This window comes from Amia ocellicauda, chromosome 17 (genome assembly GCF_036373705.1).
Source record: "Amia ocellicauda isolate fAmiCal2 chromosome 17, fAmiCal2.hap1, whole genome shotgun sequence".
In the NCBI taxonomy this organism is placed as follows: domain Eukaryota; kingdom Metazoa; phylum Chordata; class Actinopteri; order Amiiformes; family Amiidae; genus Amia; species Amia ocellicauda.
In genome coordinates, this window is record NC_089866.1 from 6,852,244 (window position 1) to 6,874,252 (window position 22,009).

General features: G+C 40.3%; 1 protein-coding gene across 1 annotated transcript; it reads right to left on the reverse strand.

Annotated features, from left to right (window-relative positions):
• Window positions 1–1,089: 1,089 nt before the first annotated feature.
• On the reverse strand, window positions 1,090–18,166 carry clcn7 (chloride channel 7). The gene is made up of 25 exons (XM_066689131.1): window positions 17,909–18,166; window positions 13,624–13,698; window positions 12,842–12,907; window positions 12,290–12,355; window positions 12,002–12,134; window positions 11,684–11,793; window positions 11,425–11,505; window positions 11,278–11,340; window positions 11,036–11,119; window positions 10,798–10,891; window positions 10,084–10,148; window positions 9,854–9,970; window positions 9,232–9,286; window positions 8,989–9,049; window positions 8,003–8,141; window positions 7,313–7,406; window positions 6,209–6,387; window positions 5,957–6,008; window positions 5,478–5,605; window positions 5,018–5,103; window positions 4,710–4,842; window positions 4,198–4,257; window positions 3,907–4,083; window positions 3,708–3,788; window positions 1,090–3,289 (listed from the first exon to the last, which is right to left on the reverse strand). The coding sequence occupies exons 1-25, from the start codon at window positions 18,020–18,022 to the stop codon at window positions 3,203–3,205; spliced, it is 2,400 nt and encodes a 799-aa protein (XP_066545228.1). The 5' UTR covers window positions 18,023–18,166; the 3' UTR covers window positions 1,090–3,202.
• Window positions 18,167–22,009: the final 3,843 nt, after the last annotated feature.

Sequence of the window (22,009 nt, forward strand, 5' to 3'; positions counted from 1 at the left end):
CCAGCAGACCTCGATTTTGGATCAAGATGGCATGAGGAAAGGATCTAAGTGACTTTGAAAGAGGGGTCATTATTGGTGCACGAATGGCAGGAGCTTCAGTCACACAGACGCTCAACTTGTTCTGGACAAGTGGGCGAGTGCATGTGTGGGACACCAAGAGAACGGGACAGGTCTGTCTGCTGGACCCCTACAGTGAGGGGGTCCGTAGGCTCTGTTATGCTGGGGGGGGGCATTTTCCTGGCATGGTTTGGGTCCACTTGTCCCTTTAGAGGGAAGGGTCACTGCAAATCATTACAGTTATTCTGAGTGATCACCTTTAGCCTGTGGGGACACATTTCTATCCTGATGGGAGTGGTCTCTTCCAGGATGACAATGCCCCCATCCACAGGACACGAGGGTCACTGAATGGTCTGATGAGTATGAAAATGATGTGAATCATATGCTATGGCCTTCGCAGTCACCACATCTCAACCCAATTGAACACCTATGGGAGATTCTGGACCCACATGTTAGACAGCACTCTCCACCACCATCATCAAAACCCCAAATGAGGGAATATCTTTTGGAAAAATGGTGCTCATCCCTCCAGTAGAGTTCAGAGACTCGTAGAATCTGTGCCAAGAGCATTGAAGCTGTTCTGGCGGCTCGTGGTGCCCAACACCTTACTGAGACACTATTTTGGTTTTTCCTTTAATTTGTCGCCTGTCTGATGAAAAGATAATATTTTGGGAAAACATTTTAATTCACCAATTTTCATATCAGTCTTTTTCACAAATCATACGTCATTGCAACAGGAATAATACAACTGACTAAACCAAGTGTCTTCACTAAGGTGTGCGCAGATGCCCTCTTGTTAAAGCAATGGTTCCCATCTTCAGTAGGTCTTATCCAGTTTGAAACGGAGCACTTTTGATAAAACACAAATACACATTTCTCTGTACAAAGCACTAGAAAGCTAGATCGTCCATTTGAAACTTCACATCAAAAGGATCCAATCTTTACTGACATCCAAAAGCGTAACCTACCACATATTTATCATTTGTGGTCTAAGGAAAACAAAAACTTTTTAATATCGCATGAAACACTTTATATTATTAATCAGTAGTTTTATTGGTGCACAAAAATAATTTCCCAGAATGTTGAGGTATATAATTCAGCAAAATCTGGAATCATTCCTCAATACATACAATGTTAAAAACAAAGTTTGAACAAAAACAAAACAATATGGGGAAAAAGCAGATCAATTTTTTTTAGTTACAGGAAAAAACCCCACAAAAGTTTAGATGTCTGATACAAACAATACAAACACTTTAAACTGAAGCCGCTACATACAGTTTTAGAAATATTGAACACAATTGATAACAGCTGCATTTGCCAGCTGGTTAGAGATGGGGGTAACACTGTTATTTCCATATCTTTAGGGGTTTTCTGCATAACAAAAATGTATTAAAACCATTAGTAATAACAGGAAGACAAAAGGCACTGTGTGGTGTATTGAGTGTGTCCAAAACAAGACATGAATGAAAACAGCTCAAGCAGCACAACAATGGTCTAAGCAGAAAGACAGTAAGTTGCTAAAATGGAATCAATTGTATTCTCAAATAATTTGTTTAAATCCATCTATTTAAAGTTACTTCCAGGAGGAGTAAACATGATGCAAACAGCAGTTTTTAACCTACGTTAAAATCGGTATATCTTATTACATGTGTGAAATAAAATAAGTGCAAAGTAGCAGCCACTGTCAAAAAGATATCAACACCCCCACCCTCCAAAACACACACTCATCAAAACACAAATAGACCACACGTGTGGATTTTCATTTTCATCTGGTTATTCTTGCATTCTGAGCTGATTCTCTTATCCGCATGGCTGTTTTATCTCTTTCAATCAGCTTTTGTGTTGATAACCATCAGACTCATGTGAAAAGTAATATATTAAAATTATTATTAAAAATACTTTATTGTAGAATTCTAAACATGATAAATCAGTCACGGAGTGTTTGAAGTCATGGACAAAACAAAGTATGTATTTTACATGGCGGAGCACAAGAGTCCAACTCAAAATGGCCAAACAGGTTTTCATTTCTGACATTGGACCTTATTTTATATACTTGATAACCACATGAAAAAGAACCAGTGAATTAAAATGGAGTTAATAATAATAAAAAAAGACGACTAAAACAACTAATAAAATTCAGCTAGACTTGTTTTTCCAGTTTACAAACTCAGTTTGTTTGGTATTTTTGCAAAACAATCTATTAAATTGCATCTCACTTCAAAAAAACTCTCATTATATATTTATACATCAACTGTTGCATATTTTTTAAATAATAACATTCTACTTCAATCTCAGTACAGCACTGAAAAGTGAATTTAACTGAAAAGAAAAGTGCATTCTAACAAAAAGAGATGGGACCCTTCACCTGGGATTAATTCTCATTTCAGAAGTCTTTGATAAACCTCTCAGTTTCAGTAAATTATTTTGTTGGTGTTCAACTGACCGAAGTTGTCAGGCTGAAATAATGTATCGTATCGTTATCCGATTTGACTCGAGTCAAACGATTGGTGGATTAATCATGTCATTAGCATTTCAATGGCTGCCCACCACTCACTCAATCAAATCATAATTTCTGAAATATTAACAAACTATGAAAAATCTTGCTGTAAATGAATACACAAACCTGTGTTGTATTTAATTTAAAACACTCCTATTGAAAGCTGGAATGTTCCAGTACCAGTAACTGAAATACGCTGAAGCCGTTAGTTGAAATAAATACTTCTGTGTTTGTGCAATCTCAGACTAAACAATCATTAAAAACTATTCAAACTTGCAGATCATATATAGCAGGGAGACACAGAGTCCAGGACACTTCTCCTCTGCCTAATCGGAAGTGGAACACTCTGTTCCTCGTTAAAAAAACAATATTAATAAATGCAGATGACTGTGCAATATATATAATGAAAGTCACTGCAGCAAAAAACTAACAAGAAAAAAAAGGAGCAACAAAAATCTCCTAAAATAATGAAAAACAATTTTAAAGGTGACGCTGTTGAGAGCGTTTTGGCATCTTCCACATAATGTCAGATTAGAACCCCCCGCCCCCCCGCTCATCTCTGCCCAGCGGTGCAGGAGGTGTCTGGGTGGGCCGCAGGTGGACAGTGCAATTTGAACAGGCTGTACAGAGCGCGCTGTGGCTCTCCGCTCACGTCTGGGACAGCTGCATCTCCTCCAGACCATGCTTGCCCAGGTGGTACCGCGCCAGGTCCTTCCTGGTCACCAGCCCCACCACCTGCAAGCGACAGCCAGAACAGTTTGTAACACCATCCAACTGATGGTCATCCTCAAACATCCATCAGTTAGGATTCTTGACCACCACTGACAAGCATATTAAACTCACATCATCTTTCTAGCTCCAGTAATAAGAGTGTTGTAGATCGTTCATTATCTCACCCTTCATGGGAGGGTTGCACGATTGACATAAAGCACTTTGAAAAGTTCTTTAATTGAAATTCACAATCCTTAAATTGCTTCTACAATAATTAACACTTGGCTCTCAATCCAACTGACAGCACATTTTATAATAACCCCCGATAGCTCAATATATAAATGATATTAAAAAGAGAATGATTCTTCTTTTCAAAAACTTTTCACATGCTTGTAACAGCAGAAAGACAACAACAACAAAAGCAGTTCTATCTGTAACTTACCATGTTCTCGCTGTCTACAACTACCAGGTGCCTCAGTCCCAGGGCTCGGAACAACTTAAATACCCGAGGAAGGGAGGTCTCCTGCGATTCAAAGAAAAGCACATCATTTACGTAATGCAGGGTAGGAATTAGAAGAAAAGTCAAATGCTGTGCCCTGTCCTAATTCAGGTGTCTGTGACTGTGTGGGCGCCTCGGTCACCTGTGGCACGGTATAGGGTGTGGGGTTCATGAATTCGGTCAGGTCCATCATGCACTCGCGCTCGTCCTGCGACACGTGGATGGACTGGATGGGGGGGAAGCGGGGGTAGGCGTCTCGGAAGTCCTTCAGCTGCAGCGTTCTCCGATTGAGGCGGGAGCGCGCCCTCTCCACGAACACCTGGGCCGCGAGACACACCGAGGGGTACACAGAGCAACAAGATCAGCCCAGACCCACAGGTACAGTCACGAAAACTCAGGAGTTGAGCGGTGAAGAGGGAGTATCCTCTCTTACCTTGTGCTTCAAAAGAACAATCAGTTGTGACCGCAGTATTAATCCGCATATTTTTCCAGGCTGAAAAGGAAAAAAAAAAAGAAAATGAAGATAAATATTTGCTTTTAAAGAAAGAAAAACAGGTTATGTGAAACTTCCTGAAGATTGTACAACTTTCCAGTTCACAAAGACAGAATCTTAAACACATTGTTGGCATCTGTGAAACTACAACAGGGGATTGGAGAACACTATACTCAATAAAAAAATGTGAAGTATTTTAAGAGGCAGAACTTTCTAAACAACATACACTGAACAGCTTTTGTATCAAATCTTTAAACCAGTTTACTCTCTACTATTAGTTAAGTAGTTACTATTAGTTATAAGTTAAACAACCCAGCAGTGACATGCATTCAATATGGAGACGGCATGACAAGATTCAAAGTCTCTCAGCAGTCGGGGCAGTAATAAGGAGACCACAGAGGCAGAGATCAAGATGTAATGGCTCGGTCCATGTAAGGCAGCAGGAAACGCACCACGTGTCCATCTGTGAATTCACTGACCACTGGGAAGCCATTGTGGTTCATCGTTGTGTTACTGAGAATCTCCACAATAGTGCCCACTTTCTCGAGCCGGCTAAAACACGTCACTGGAGAGCTCATCACTTCCCTAGAAGAGAAAGACAGAAAGATGCACCTTTTGTTGTGAGGGCAGTGGATCACTCAGTAGGAGTCGGCACGGGTGAGACTGAACGTGAAGATCCTATAGTTAGGCCTATATTTTTTGTTAAGGAAATGACCAACTCAGTACAGCCAAACAGTAAGAGGTTTGAGGTGCCACTCACCTGGCAGTGAGGGAATGTGAAGTAGCTGGAGCCTCCCAATGTAAGAAAGGCACACTCTGCAGTTTAATGTGGATGTCATACAAGCCCTGGAACACACACACAAGAACATTTAGGAGTCACTGCTTCAATCGTCACTTTACAGACAAACACGTTTTCATTATTCTGAGTGATGCTGAATATGAGGTGAAAGAGGAACTGACAGGTTAGGAATTAACAGAACTGAAGGAGGAATGAGGAAGAAACATCAGTTTGGTATTTAAAAAGAACCAAACTAGAACTTGACACTATGAGCTTGATTATCTACGAGCAAAACATTTTACAAGTTTAGGAAAACCTATGATTGAATATATGTGCATGCAGATGTCTTACACAGTGTAGAAAATACAGAAAATACATTTTAGAACTGCAGCAATAGTAAATGGTTATTTATTCTCTTATGTATTCACAGTTTTCCACAAACCTCTATAAAGTAATCGCCCACTATCTTCGATGTCATCAACACTAGCATGATGGGAAGGCCATATGTAACATTCCCTGTGGCTTCCACCATGATTACAGTCAGACTGAGGGTCATCCTGACAATCCCACCTGGATCAGGACAGCACCGGTATTAGCAATCGTTTTGTTTTAATTAAAAGGGGGAATGTTACAATACAGTTTGCAATCTACTAACTTTCTTAATTTTGACAGGTTTGGCACTTGAGGCCGGTTATCTTTTAAGGATACAGTTTTCTCATTGCACAGCACTTTGACAGAAATTTGTCTTTATTGATGCATCTATGCATGTATTACTTTCCACTGCAGAGAAGAGCTTTCTCTTCATCAATATGCTGTTAGCAGTTATGAATACAAGCCAAAGGAATTAGCTAATGAACTGGTGACTAAGTGAATGTCTGCGGCCTCAAGGAAAGTAGAAAACGAAATAAACAAAACACTTACCAAGCTGAGCAGCTGCTCCAATCAAGGCATATTTCCCTGGATCTGCCCAAATCTAATCCAGGAGACATCAGAGAGAGAGAGAGAGAGAGAGAGAGCTATTGACATGGGGAGTGAGAGCTCTTTCTACATTTATCCATCTGCTGGAAAACTCTGGAGATTCAACTCAAGTGTGGCCATGTGGTCTCCTAATGATCGCGACTCCTGGTAATAAAAATCAGGATATAAAGCAAGGTAATAAATGTTAGTACTTACTTTGCCAGTATCATTTGTTGGCATCTTGGCCAGACAGATGCCAAAGAGTCTCCCCCAGGCAGCCCCGATCAACAGGGTTGGGATGAAGACTCCTGCCGATACCGTCAGCCCGTAGGTCCAGCAGGCCAGGAAAAAATAGCTCAAAGTGAAGAGGCCCAGGGTCATGGGGTTATACGAGCCTACAAACACAGCATCAGAGAGGTGAGTGGAGTGAGGGGGTTTATATCATGTTGTATGTTATTTGTTTTTAACTTGAAGCATCATGAAGCATCTTGAATTATTTTGCAAGCTCATCTTTTGCCCTTTCTCAGTCTCGGCCAACCACAAACGCAATTATCATGGACTACAATTGTGTGCTGCACCCAATTTAGATGGGAAAAAAGCTTTGGGTGCAGAAAATAAGGTGACAGAAAGAGATTACATTTCCCATGTCTGCTATATATGGTGGGGGTGCGGGGGGGGGGACATTGCTGCTTCCTCAGTATTCCAGCAGATGGCAGTGCGGTCTGATCTGTGAGTGAACTACTGAACTGCAGTTCATGACCAGTCCCTGGGATTCATCACACAAACAATATGGTTTTAAAACAAAAGAACAACCATCTGTTTACAAATGTCCTGTTATTTACATTAAAAAAAAATATATCTCTCTCGTTCACTTCCTTACATAACAGCAATTACACAGCGGTGTTTCCTGAATGGGACTCAACTCTTATCCCCTTCTAAGCCCGTCTTTGCCATGGCAGGGTACTGCAGGCGGTGAATAATGGGCACAAAATTGTTCGGGAGCTCGGAGGCTGGGCTTAGATCAAATTCCCAACTGAGCGGCTGCATACTGCACACCTGGGAAAGTCATCAATTGGCCAAGTCTAAAACACAAGGCTTCCACAGAGAACGTCTTATGTCTGAGTGAATTAACAGCTGCTCTACATCCTGTTCTTATAAATCAACGGAGATCCACATCTGGCACCTGAAGAGAGGCTATTCAGAAGTCAAAAATAATTGGGGAAATAAAATAAATATATACGATCCACCGACAAAATCACTGCCCACTGTACTGTCGACGTACCGCAACAAAAGCAAGAAGCAAAGGGAATTTCTGCAGACCTGGCGGATCGTGAAAGAGGCTTCTGACGCTCTTCTCTGGCGTGTTGAAGAAGGCCGTCGCCATCGAGTTGTACTCCCCATCGTCGCAGAACAGCTGCATGGCAGGGTCAGACAAACGTTAGTGCAAACGGACTCACTGTGGATACGACACTTTATATTACTGACGGCACTCATGCACTTTGGAAACAAACAAACCAAAAAAGGTTACAAATCGGATTTTAAACTGAATCCCTAATAACCAAGGTAATCGGAGGACTATATTACCCCAGTACAGACACTTGCATGTGCTACTGGTGTTTTGCAAGAGCCACAGACGGCAGATGACGAAAGCGCAGGAGGACAGTAATAAAAGGGAATAGAGAAGCACGTTACACAACAGAACATCAGATGCCAATTTTCTTTTATTTAGTGCGTGGTTCTACTATACTTGCGATTTGAGAGTTCAGTACTGTTTAATTTATTCCAGTATAATGTATAATTTATTCTATTATGCAGTGTTTTACATTTTACATCCACAATATTCAACTTTTGCCCAGGTTTTTAATTCTTGCAGTTCCCTTTTTAAGTCTATATCTGTGTTGTTGGATGCAAGCTGCCTTAGATAAAGGTGTGAGGCCCAATACTAGTACAACTACTACCACTGATATAATAATAATAATTATTATTATTATTATTATTATTAATACTAGCCTGGAGGGGGTATTCCACTCTATCTTCCCCGATGGGCTGGCAGTCATCAGAAAAGTAAATCATCGCGAAGGAAACGGCAGCAGTGACAACCGCTACCAGCATGGCCTCCATCACCTGCAGACACGGCCGATGAATATACCTGGGGGAGGAGCCGACAGAGAGAGATCACGCCCTGCACACGCACCCCCTGTACCCAACTTGCTAGTGCTCAGCGTTAACAACACCACCTCTGGGATCTGTCCTCGTCAGGCTGCGTGAGCCTGTCTGTGACCCTTGGCAAAGTTTCCACACACCAGGAGCGGGTCATATGGAACGGTGTGAACTGGTGTGAAGTAAAGAGTTTGATGTGGAGTGACTGCCTCGCCGTTGTAACTCAAATCTATAAGGTCTCCAATGCTTTGGCAATCCAGAGTAGAGAGACTGTATTCATAATAACATTGTATGATTCAAGCTATAAAATCTTCCAACAAATCCCCTGGAGACAGAGCAACATTGCACCAATTTCGGCTGTTTTAGCCATTTCCTGTGCAGTAGCCTTGGTCTGGTTTATGAAACAGAAGCAACTCTTGGATACCAGTGACACAAAGGCCGAAAAACAAAAGTAATTTATTTCCAACAAGCAGGATAAAGGTGTACCCAAGTCCCCCTGTTGTGAAAAGATGTACAATAAAACCAGCTATTTTGTCTTGTCTTCCTGTGTGGTTGCCAAGCTCAACAGACCCCACACTCACAGTAATAACACATTCTGTTCCCCTGATGTGATTAAAACAATTTGCAGAGACAGACAATTTTCTACCAGTGGGTTCAAGCTCTACACTGAATTGTCTTTTTGGTCTTGGATCTGAAAGGAATACTTTAATGCATAATTGCTTTTCCATGTAAAGTATTTATTCCATGTTTTTGGTGGGTTTTTGAATTAAGGTTTTATTCAGGAAACCCCAAAATGCATTACAAAATAATACAAATGAATCAAGTGAGAATCATACCTTATTCTGAAGATTGTCAGCCAGTAGTTTAAGATGTTAAAAAGTGCTCCAAGAGCGCCCCCTATTAAAAAAACACATACATGTATGTATTACAGACTATAAATTAAGTTGTGAAAAATGTACAGCATTCCATTGTGAATACATTACTCTTGTTAAGGGAATGACCTACAGTAATATAGGCTATATAGGACATGGAAAAAAAAAAAAACATCTCATATGAAGCCCATCAGATCACACACCCACCTGCAGCTCCCATTAGTATGAAGATGGGAATTTCATAGAGGCTGTACTCCACACTCTAAAAGAGGAAACAGAAACATTGTCGGTCCCCAATCCACAGATTATCCTCCGGGTCATGCCTTACACATACAGAGGACAATACATGCGACCTCACACCATAAACAAGCGTCACGTTCATTTACAGACACATATCACTGACATGTGAAGGAGTCTGAGTGGTGTTTTTTTTAAACGCCACACTGACACACTCAAGTCACATTTTGCAGCTTATTCTGCTTAAATCATTCACAACATGTCTGCGTAAAACCTTATTCAAAGCGCTTGTTTTATGTGAACAAGCCAGAAACAAGTTCACTGCAGGATTAATAGAAACCTGAAACTTAAAACTGATCTTGTTAGTGGCAATATATGGAGCATGAAGCAATTCCCTGTTGTGCCAATAACACAAATAAAAAATGCCCACAATTATTCGGTTTGACATTCTCTGGTCGAAAAAACAAGCACTTGATCTCACTGTTTTTAACAATAGAAATAGATCAAAGCTCAGTAGATTAGATGTGTGCATTAAATCAGTTTTAAACATGATTCTCTTAGTAATGTACGAATGATTAAGGCAAAATCTTACCTCACTCTCAAAACGACCAAAGTTGATGAGACCAGGGCTGGAAAGATCTCCCGGTTTGTGGTGGTACACACTCAGGAAGAAGTTCAGCGTGAAGGTGGAGATCATGGAAGCAAAGAACTAAAAATAAAGCGGTTATAACAAGAGTCGGTTGATACATCAAAACGAACCAACAGCATCAGCCAATACAAGAAGAGTATGCATTATTATATAAAGACCATGACACGACTCACAATTCTCCAGGTTAACATCTGATTCCAGAAAGAAGCCCCTTCCTCCAAACTGAAAAGTACCCCACCTGAAAGATTGGGAGTTTAACATCAACAGGACTTTGGACAGATAAGACCTACTCTGGAGAATATGATTTCGTCATTTTGCTACCTTTCTATTTATACTTTATAATGGTTTTAAGGTGGAGAAGATATGCAAGCTCGAGATTGCTTAGAATACATTTTATAATAGCACCACTGACGCTTGTATCTCCCCACAGTGGACTAACAGCTAACGAGTTCCACTAAAATCAACGTGCAGATCGTGTATTGCGAGATTCTAGCCAGTCAAAAAGTGCAGTGAAGTAATTTTCCAGGTGAGTCTCAATGGTGTTGTAACACGGTGATCTGCTGTACTTAGCTCCAGTAGTGGAGCTTGTGCAGATTCATGTTTTTAGACATGGAGTTTAGTTCTTTATCTTTAATCTAAGAGAAACAGAAATCACAGAGCAAGCAAACAGGGACTGCCTAAGAGCAGCAGTGAAAAGGGGGAAGTTGTTTCTGCTGGACTGCTTTTGGTGCTTCAGAAATGTGTTTTGGTGGACAGCTGCCTTCAAAGACCCTTGCCTCACATTAAGAATGGCCTGAGACAGAGCCCGACTATTTCAATTTGAGAGCAGTCAGTTTTAAAGGATAGCCACCACATAGGGCAGGGGTCGGGGGTGATCGGGGTCTTACCAACTGGAGCACCAAAGGCGGCAGAGACTCCCGCAGCTGCTCCTGCCGACACAAAATCCCGCTTCTCTGTGTCTCGGCGGAAATACTCAAAGATCTGTTAAACAATGTATAAAAGGTGAGTCTGAGGGGGAAGGGAAACATAATCCAGATACGCACTTAAGGGGGATCATAACATCACATGTCAATTACACACAAAAATGACATGATGCTTTTGGTTTTAAAGCAGCTGCCCACAAACCTTAAAATCCCTCTTGAGTGACGTACTCCTGCCCTGGGAAATACCAGCCGCCACCACAGCTCCTGAGTGAATCATTGGTCCTTCCTGGGATTCAAATAATACAAAAATAATACATTCATCAATAAGATTTGAATAGATTAATGTATTTATTTCTTGGCAGATACCCTTATCTAAGGTGACTCATTTTGAAATACAAAACTACAAATAAACAGTACAAAATTACAAATCAAAACTACTACAACCTTCCCCACAGCGAGTCCACCGGCGACAGAGCAGATGACTCCGCAGACTTTAACCACGAGGGTCTGCAAAGAAAGAAAAATCCCTTGAACATATACCAGGGGCCCAGAATTGTTCTGACAAAATGTGGTGAATTAAGCGGACCGTACCTTCAGACGCACCACACGCGGGACTTTCACTCCATTGAGGTAGCACTTTATCTGCGGTATCCCACTCCCAGCCGCGATGGGCTTAAAAAGAAGAGAAAAGGAGGGAGATTGAATCAAGGAGTGTGACAGGCATCTTTTCCCAAACTGTAATCGATGCACCATCACCAAAAAAAAAAAAAAAAAAAAACGGTGGGTCACCAATACTATGCAAAGACAAACAGTGAGGATTGGGAACATTGTCTTAAGGAAAGAACATTACCTCAAAAAAGGCCACGATCACAGAGCCAAACATGACGAAGATGGCATTCAGAGCCGCCCAGAGAATCAGGGATATCGACAGACCGCCCACTTCGGTGAATTTCTCAATACCTGAATGACTGGTCAAGAAAAACATTCCAGGGTGCGAGGCTGTGGTACACATAATATCACACGATATCATGGCACATACCGGGGCAGAACGCAAGATGGGTTCTTATGCGCCACTAGAGAATATCTGGCGGTGTACAGAATTATATGAATGCGCTTATGAAGAACTCTGTAGGAAGTTACAGTCACTGCACCAAAAGAAAAAGGATACTCTTTTTGACCACGTCATATTTCACGCCGGCCAATTTCTCCACCACGATGTCTATGAAGCAGGCAATGAGTCCCGTCAGGATGCCAATCAAGGCGCACACTATCCATCGGCTGATCTCCAGCAGTCGGAAACCCTGGAGCAACAACACAAGACTTATTATACATCATACGAATAGGTCATATACTATAATTGAATTTGTTTTCAAATTGAAAATCTAAGCGATCTTATTCCAGTGTGCTAAAACAGTGCTGTAATATACTTGTTTGATCCACTATCGGCTTCATTTACCATTTGGCTCATGCGCCGCTCCTCTTCCAAAAACAGCTGATTCTCACTGTTGTCATAATCAAGGCTCTGAAAGCAGGGGAAAAAACACAGGGAGGCTTTAATTCAACACTGCATAGCTACTTTTCTGCATGGGAAAGGTCAGTCCAGGTTTATCAGACTTCCCTTGTGATTACTGCCCTGTAATGAACATGAAAACACACATGCGGTGATGCAGGATCTGTTCTCACTGGGGCTTGCTTGGGAAAAGCACATCCGTCTCTCTTCAGTACTGACACAGACCCCCTTATCGGGCCTGGGAGCAAGGGGTGTGCTGTTCAAACAGTCACTCATACTTTCAACTCTTTAACCCCAAAGTGTGAGTTGCACAAGGACACGACACAAATATTTTGAATTGCTTGGTTTATTTCGAATTGGTATGATAAACATTAAAAAAATCCTTATATATATATATATATATATATTTTTTTTTTATATTAAAGGACATACAGAAAACATACTGGACTACTCAAAGTGTGATTTATGTATGTATGCCTTTATTTATTTTTTAATTACCTCATATTTGAGTGAAAGGAGCTTTTCGTTGTGAGGAATTTCCTTGGGTCGGCCCAATATAGTATCCTGCACATAATTGCAGAGAAAGAAAACAAACATCAAGACAAATAAACAACTGGCAAAAATAAAACTATTCAATTGGCTTAACAGAGATACATTATATACTGGACATGATACACAAACCCCACTCAAAACCCTTGAACCAATTAAAATGTGTAGAAGACAAGACCCCATTAGGAATCCGGTATAGTGCATTTACTGTAAAAGGCTCTATGTGAGCAAGAACAATTAGTGCTTAATAATCATCTGTGGTTGAAAAAATGTCAGCCATCTATCTATACCATCAGAACATTTTTTAACTATAAGTACTAAATGAGGCCCAGCCTATTGCAAACCTATTTCAACACAAATATTGACCTCAAAGGCAATGGTATCAATCACACACATGTACAAACTTGGTTTTACATCAACCACAGATAAGACAGTTAACAAATACTGGACTCCCTCTGTGGTCAACAAAAAAACAGAACAAACTGTTTCAGACTTGCCGGGAGTGGTTTCTGCACAGAATATTATAAAATGGATAAAAAGCCTTCCCCCCCCCCTACATAGGCCTCGATCCTTAAAGATAAATGGGGAATAGATTTTGAATTCTTCTAGAAACATGATCAATGGCCCTTCAACTGTAAATCAGAAATGAAAAATTCCTGAGTATAGATTTAGAAATGAATAGTGGACTATACTAAGGGGGGAGTAACTATAGTTCTTACTGTTGGTCATACCTCATCCTCTGTGATGTCTTCCTCTAGATCCACGGTGCTCAGCCTTCCTATGCGAAACATGCCTGTATCTGACACCTACCAAACAGAAACAAGATCATTTAAATGACCCATTGCTTCACAACAGAAAACAAATGCCCAAGTTTGCAGAAAACTTTCGTATATTTGGAAACATTTCACTCTGAAGCCATACCACATAACCTTCTGTTTGCATTCACAACACTGCAAAAAAGTGAACATTAATAAAAAAATAAATCAAAAAAAGCTAAACAGTTATCCGTTATACTTATTTACTGACTGTACTTTAAAATGTAATTGGTGGGTCAACTGAGGCATGCTGTTTTATTGCAATACTGACTGTGAGCAGAGAAGGAGTCACTACAGGCCGTTCCTTATTTGGAAAATATATTTATTTATACATCAGGTTTTCTTACAGTAAGGAAAAAATTCAACCTCTGACTATTCTCTGACCATTAATGGAAAAAGCTAATGCCACTGTCTGATAGCCAGCTTCTGCTGTAGTCTAAAACCGTTGTGGGAAACCTCAGTTTATCACACAGACAATTGTAGACTTTTTAAAGCCTGGTGATATTGGCCAACGCACAGCATGAAACTCTTCATTAAAACAGTTACCATGGCTGTCATTTGTGGAAATTGAACCTAATATGTGCCTAGTATTCGGCTTTATCTTTAAATAAGAATGTGCAAGCTTACAGCACGAAAAGCCGATCACAGAGAAAATAAATGGACAAATGCCTTTGTGGAGGATTACTGATTTATGTGCTGTGTGGTTCTTAAGGTACAGTGCCCACCGAAGTGAAAACTCAGGCTGTGTGCAGAGACCTGAGGCAGTTCAAGATGGGAATGAACAATGACAATATCCTTCATTTATGTATACATTTATTCTGCACACAACAGTACATTTGTCTGAAACTGTACCAGATGGTCTATTATCTGATAAATGGAGACACCACAATGTTATGGTTAAACTGCTTGTGTGATGTAGTTTCAGTTAGGTAAAAGTCTCCAATCTAGCACAGATTTTCTACTTCCTTGTTTTAATCTCATGATAGTAACCTCAACCAAATGAAGGTCTTAATACTTAAACAACAGCCAACCGCCTTACATAAATAATAGAAAACCATTACACTTTACAGTTGTGATTGTGTTGACTAATCAGTGCCGGCCACAGTCTGTACTGGGGAGGGTCAGCATAAAAGCAACAGTACATTTTAATATTTCTTATATTTCTTGTTAGGAAAAAAATATATCCTTGTCCTGAATTAATCAAATCAGCAGAAGAAAATTGTAATGATGAATTGCTACAAAACAGAAAATACAACTTTACAAAATGTAGAACATGGCGTTATATTAAAAGTGAAACTAAGCTCTACTACAGGAACAAGAAACAAGGAAGGCCTTTTTCTGTTGCAAGACAGCAGGGCACATTGCCAGTCTGATCCAACCTGTTTGAGAGCGTGGGAGCACAGAATCAGCTTTTCAGAAAAACATTTTGATATTTATAGTACCTTCCCATTCTGCTGCACTAGCTTTTGGCTTGTTATGGCACAGAAATTAGTTCTGGAGTTATCAATTACAAGCCTAAATAATAGCATAGTAAATCTGTTGTACTGAAGGATGTCTTTGAAGAAATTAAGCAATAAAACAGAACGAAAACCATGATTATGATGCATCAAATCCATTAACAGCTGGTTTCCCGCAAGTGTTATCAACTAATGTGCACCGTAGTGCAAACACTTGCAGTACAAAATTCTTTCCATGGAATTAACATTTTGTAGGGCTTTTAACAAATTAAACATAACCGATATAATCAGATATTCTTGCACTACAACTCAAAAACACTCAAGGACAAAATAAAAAGATACTGCTGGTTTACATTATGATGTAAAGTAAACCCAGAGCTTCACAATGATGTTTTCAACTGAACACATTTTGACATGCTCACAGAAAACCCCTGCCCCTTTGCAAACTGGAGGCGAGAGGAGTGTGTGAAGGCCCGATAATGATTGATTTTATTTTTCATTTTCCCTTCCTCTGGAATGTATACCACATATCATGCATGTAAACTCTCTGTCCTCTTGCAGTGATAGAATGCAAAGAAGGTCAAAGACACGCATTTTCAGCTAATGGATAAGATGTAGTTTGTATACCTTTAAGCTAAAATCAAACAATGAAGTAACGGTCTGTCATGTTTCTTCCTGGGGGGTTTCTCAGTACGTCCACTCCAATATACTGGGCCACTGTGTTGAGGATGTGAGTTCTGGGAGATGGCCGATGTGCTGAGGGGATGTACAATGTGACATCTCATCATATGAGCATGCATCTCCCTGTCTGTCTCTGTAAAGGAGCAATGTAGCCAAAATAAACTCACTACTGATGTATGACGCACAAACTGCTCCACTGATGGCTTTTTCTTGTGCTATTGTATTTTTTTCCTCCTTTCAATGATTATCACCTTCTACTCATCCACTTGCAGATGCCATTTACCTTTCACACTTTGTAAGTCTGTACAGTTCCCTGTACATTTATAATACAAGTGTGTTATTGAATGTGTGTTTAGTGAATGATAAAGCATTAGCCACATAAAAAATGTAATATAACTAAATCTATGCAAAACCTTAGCACTGTATTCAATCACTGATGGCAAGAACAATAAATGTATCTGTCCCTATCTCTCCTTCCACCTAAACACACAGTAAGTGAAGATGAACACTGAGTATTGCATTTTTAAACTACATTCTACATTTCAAAAAGACAACACAGATGCCTTTGTGTTTACTTATATAAGCTTAACAACCAGAATCAATACGTTACTGAATCTCTGCATCAAAAAAAGCACAATATATAGACTAACTGAGTTAGCAGGCAATAGGATCACATCTTCTATACATGGAAACGGTCTAGGGGATAAAAGGAAGAGCTAAAGAAAGATCTAGTCCAGAATCATGCAAACAGTTGTATCCCTGCCAACATACACAGAGCTATAATGGTAATGAAGCCATGTGATGACACATGAATTCATCCTTTGAACAATATACAACCCAGCAAACTCATGATCACAGACATAATGTTTATTACTGTAATGCATGCACGAAGGAGAGGTTTCTCTTTAGATAACGAACAACACTTTTGTCTGAGTCTGAGATCTGTCCAACCTAGGTGCATAACTTGGGATCACTCAGCTGCAAGAACCAGAAATTCAAACTGGAAAGATGATGATGATGATGATGATGGGCTAACAGTTCGTCCAACTGATCTACTATTATTAAGGAAGGGCCTTTCTGAATTGACTAAGCTCTCCAAAAAGTAGAACCTCCTTTATCTCCTTTGTCTTACTGACTGGGCTTTCCACAGAGTCTTTCTTTGCAGTAACTGAATTGCAAAAAGAATAGGGGTGGGTGTGGATGTTGTTGTTTTTTTTTCTTTAAACTGTTTGGTTCACTTCCCAAACTATACAGACATGCAGAAACACTCACAATCCAGCCGTTGCAACACAAAAACAGTCAAAATGCAGAGCGTCCTTTCATTTGTATCTGTCTTTTAAAGTCTTTCTTCTTCTTTTTTAAGAGTTTCAAAATGATTTCTCTGAGCTCTAGTAATTACTGTAGGGAAATGCTGTGTTGTTTCAATTGATCAGTTATGTTTGGAATGCTATAGGAAGCAATTATTAGTTTCTTATAAAAATGAATTACCATCACTAAACTGTCCAAACTAAAAGTTCAATGTTTCAGGAATGCCACTTATCGCACCCTGAAATAGTCTACATTGTATTCATTGTGCAGCATGTCATTGTGAAACGTGTGCAGGTGTGAAAACACAAACTCATGCTGAACTATCAGTGCTGATGTCCTAAAAAAGCACGTCTGGTCTTTTCATATTGACGGATCGATCACTTATAAGATCGCTTTTGTCAGAGGTAAGGAAGAGGAACTAAGTGTGAAGGCAACAGACCTGGACTTAACAGTGACGGACATTTCATAAATGGGTGACTCAACAATTTTGCTCAAGAGAGTTAATCAAACAGTCTTGATCGATCGCAGATGTGAAAATGAGAAAGCATCCTGGAGACCACAGTGTGAGACGGTTTCAGGGTTCAGACCCAACAATCATGCTGTTCATCTTCTGGCCAAGAAACGTCAACAGACACTGACTGGCAGGTTGTCCCCGCAGTGTATCGCTCAACTGTGCAAAGATGTCCTAATGCAAGTGTTGCTATCGGGCTTCTTCATGTCATAGGTATTAATATCGCCTTCTGCTGTATAGTTACCCGTCTGGGGGATCTCACCGCTCCACCGGTGCCGTTCAGAAGCGGGGTGCCCTCCCCCGGGGCCGAGTCCTCGTCACGGCTGGACCACGACACTTTCTTGGTAATATTGGCCATGGTTCCCAGGAGCAGGGTCTCGGTGCTGCCCTGTGTATGTGTTGCCGTTTCCCCCCTTTAATGTTTGCAATGTTTCCGCAGCACTCCTTCCCGTCAGTTTTCATATGACTCCCATATCACAGGGAATCCCATGACGAAGAAGGAAAAAGCACTTAGCTTCTACGGAGAGCCGTAGAGGACAAAAAACATGTGTCAACTGAGAATTCTGGGAAATGTAGTTCGACTCCGTTAAAGTGTGACGTATTACATTATATTATATTATATTATATAGGGAATAGTACTTCGAACTGTTGATTTCCAGTCGCAAATGCAATTTAGCAGGAGATGGAGTGGGGGATAACTATTACATTAGGCTACCTTATAGGAATATTCAGAGTTACCATATATAAACGTTATTCAATTATATTTTAAAATATATACACTCACCTAAAGGATTATTAGGAACACCTGTTCAATTTCTCATTAATGCAATTATCTAACCAACCAATCACATGGCAGTTGCTTCAATGCATTTAGGGGTGTGGTCCTGGTCAAGACAATCTCCTGAACTCCAAACTGAATGTCTGAATGGGAAAGAAAGGTGATTTAAGCAATTTTGAGCGTGGCATGGTTGTTGGTGCCAGACGGGCCGGTCTGAGTATTTCACAATCTGCTCAGTTACTGGGATTTTCACGCACAACCATTTCTAGGGTTTACAAAGAATGGTGTGAAAAGGGAAAAACATCCAGTATGCGGCAGTCCTGTGGGCCAAAATGCCTTGTTGATGCTAGAGGTCAGAGGAGAATGGGCCGACTGATTCAAGCTGATAGAAGAGCAACTTTGACTGAAATAACCACTCATTACAACCGAGGTATGCAGCAAAGCATTTGTGAAGCCACAACACGTACAACCTTGAGGCGGATGGGCTACAACAGCAGAAGACCCCACCGGGTACCACTCATCTCCACTACAAATAGGAAGAAGAGGCTACAATTTGCACAAGCTCACCAAAATTGGACAGTTGAAGACTGGAAAAATGTTGCCTGGTCTGATGAGTCTCGATTTCTGTTGAGACATTCAGATGGTAGAGTCAGAATTTGGCATAAACAGAATGAGAACATGGATCCATCATGCCTTGTTACCACTGTGCAGGCTGGTGGTGGTGGTGTAATGGTGTGGCGGATGTTTTCTTGGCACACTTTAGGCCCCTTAGTGCCAATTGGGCATCGTTTAAATGCCACGGCCTACCTGAGCATTGTTTCTGACCATGTCCATCCCTTTATGACCACCATGTACCCATCCTCTGATGGCTACTTCCAGCAGGATAATGCACCATGTCACAAAGGTCGAATCATTTCAAATTGGTTTCTTGAACATGACAATGAGTTCACTGTACTAAACTGGCCCCCACAGTCACCAGATCTCAACCCAATAGAGCATCTTTGGGATGTGGTGGAACGGGAGCTTCGTGCCCTGGATGTGCATCCCACAAATCTCCATCAACTGCAAGATGCTATCCTATCAATATGGGCCAACATTTCTAAAGAATGCTTTCAGCACCTTGTTGAATCAATGCCACGTAGAATTAAGGCAGTTCTGAAGGCGAAAGGGGGTCAAACACAGTATTAGTATGGTGTTCCTAATAATCCTTTAGGTGAGTGTATATTTGCGATCATCCCGTTTTAAATGGCAGTAGACATTGTGCTGGATACCATACAGAAAGGGACAGGAATAGAGGTAGCCTCCCATCATAATTACCCTAATTAGTCGTACCACGACATAGTGCAATAATGCATGCACATAGAACATTTTCATTTTCATTTAGTCAACGTGAGGCATTTCAAAGTTTGCAGCTAACATATAAAAGTATGAATTTGACCAGCTAGGCTATATGAAGGCTATGTGATGAAGTCGAATGAAGTTAATTACGTTATTTTCGTTTACATAACACATGCTCATACATTATTTCTTTATTTTCAATCAACATGAAAAAACACTAGTTGAACCTTCAGGTGGAGCAGGTTATAAACAACATGAAACTTAAAAAAATAACAAAAATCTAAGTCCTCATCCATTCCACTACCTTCTTGTGTAAAAGAGGATGGATTAAGTTTGTCAAGTGAAGGTGATCCCTTCCTCCATAATCCTTACAAAGCAGTCACTCTGTCGTACAGTGTGACCATTGAGCAGCTGAGTCAAATTGGAGATGCATTGCTTGAGCTTTTCAGAAGAATTGCGCTGAGCCTAGCCTGCCTGAGGACATTTAAAAATGTCTCTTTCATCTTGTCCATATTCTTCAAACCTTCTATTCTTACATACGGTTTGTCTTTGTTTGTCTTTTGCAGAATTGTAGCCAGAAGGTTGGTTGTTGACATCCTTTTCAGCATTTTTGACATTGAAACCTGCATTCTCCAAATGTTCATTCTTCTCCTGTAGAAATGTTACCTGATCCACTATTTTTAGCATCTCATTTCTGAAGCTGGACATTTCTGAAAGTACCCCTTCAAGTGAAAGAAGAACATTTACAGCAGCACACATATGGGGTCATTACAGAGGTTAGAAATGAGTAATTGTGCATTGTCCCTTCAGCAGAACTAAGATTTGTGGACAAAATAAGTTCAATTCTGTTTGCTTTTGCAAGGGAAGAAATCCATGGTTCTTCAGTGTGTTGGCTTCCTCAACCTCAGTTTCTATGTCTCAACCTTTAACGCCTAAACTCAGTAGATGTTGCTCGTCTGCAGCACATTTCCAAATAGGGAGAATGTAGAGAAAAGCAGTTAGACTCAAGAACATCCTGCTGGGCATTTTGTCCTATGGTGAGTTTTTCTCAGCAGTGGGCTCTTATTTTACTGATCTTCTAACTCACTTGATGTAAACTGATCTGAGTCTTGTTTTTGTGTGTGATTCCATTACTGGACAGGCAGTGTGTGGGCCAAGTGCAATAATGCAACCTGATCCTCACTGTAAAACTGTATTTTTCTTCTTTTCAGAGACTGTTTGGATAATGGCTGTTTCTGCTTAATGGGGGAGGGAAAATCCTCTGATAATCCCTTGGAAGCACACTTAAAGAGAGAGAGAGTGAAAGAGAGATAGAAAGAGTGAGAACAAATCTTACATGCTGTGATTTTCCTCTCTTGAGAGATCAGTTATTTAAAATTGTGTTGCTTGATCACGTATCATATTTTTTTGCTCTTTTTTAAATTGCACTCTATGTATTTTCTTTCTTTAACTGTGTACCTCCATACACACAATGTGGTGATTAAATTGTTTCTGTTGCTAGCTAACTTTACATTTTTATAATGTATATTTTGCTTAAGGTCTTGCTTAAAATATATTAAATAGTCTTTGGTTTATTTCACATTGCCCTCTAGTACAGAGATAGATTTTGTCAAAAGCATACCTTTGTGATATCCATATATTTATATGTGTGTGTATTTCTGTATTCTAATACATGTGTATTCCATATAAAATCAAACACATTCCTATTTAAACATATGTAAAGAAGCAGTAGACTATAGTCCATTCCTCATTCTTTGCAGCTGTTTGTCGACAGGCAGTGACAGCTCGAGGACAGTCAGTTTTATCATCATGTTGAAGTTTCAGACAGCAGGCCCGGGCTGAGGATTGGCGAGCCAGCTCTGTGGAGTTTAAGGTTTCCAGAGCTGAAGAGGTGCACAGAAAATCTGGTTGCTTTGCTCCTGTGTTCTTTTTATTATTATTATTATTGCATTATTTTCAGAACATTGCAGTTGCAGCAAAACAGTGCAGTTAAAACTGACAGTACAATACATACATTTACAAAATAAGTGTATTAGTGTGTAGCTCTAGCAACAATCATCATTGGATTTGCTCCAACACTTTACTGCCACCTCTTGGGCTATTCAGACTGATGCCTCGGTTGCACTGGATAAGCGCCATGGCGTCCAGAGCTTTTACTGCAAAAGCAGCCGCTGAGATCCGTCCTCTGATGAGCAGCAGCGACTGTGGGTCTGGTTTGTGTTTCTGTTA

What these genes read in the sequence shown, in the direction of transcription:
- clcn7 (XM_066689131.1), bottom strand. Translation starts at nt 18,022, where the DNA reads ATGGCCAATATTACCAAGAAAGTGTCGTGGTCCAGCCGTGACGAGGAC. An exon ending in CACTCAAGAGGGATTTTAAG is followed by an intron (nt 10,892 to 11,035) that starts GTTTGTGGGCAG and finishes ATTGTTTAACAG; the next exon opens with ATCTTTGAGTATTTCCGCCG. An exon ending in TGGGCGATTACTTTATAGAG is followed by an intron (nt 5,104 to 5,477) that starts GTTTGTGGAAAA and finishes TGTGTGTTCCAG; the next exon opens with GGCTTGTATGACATCCACAT.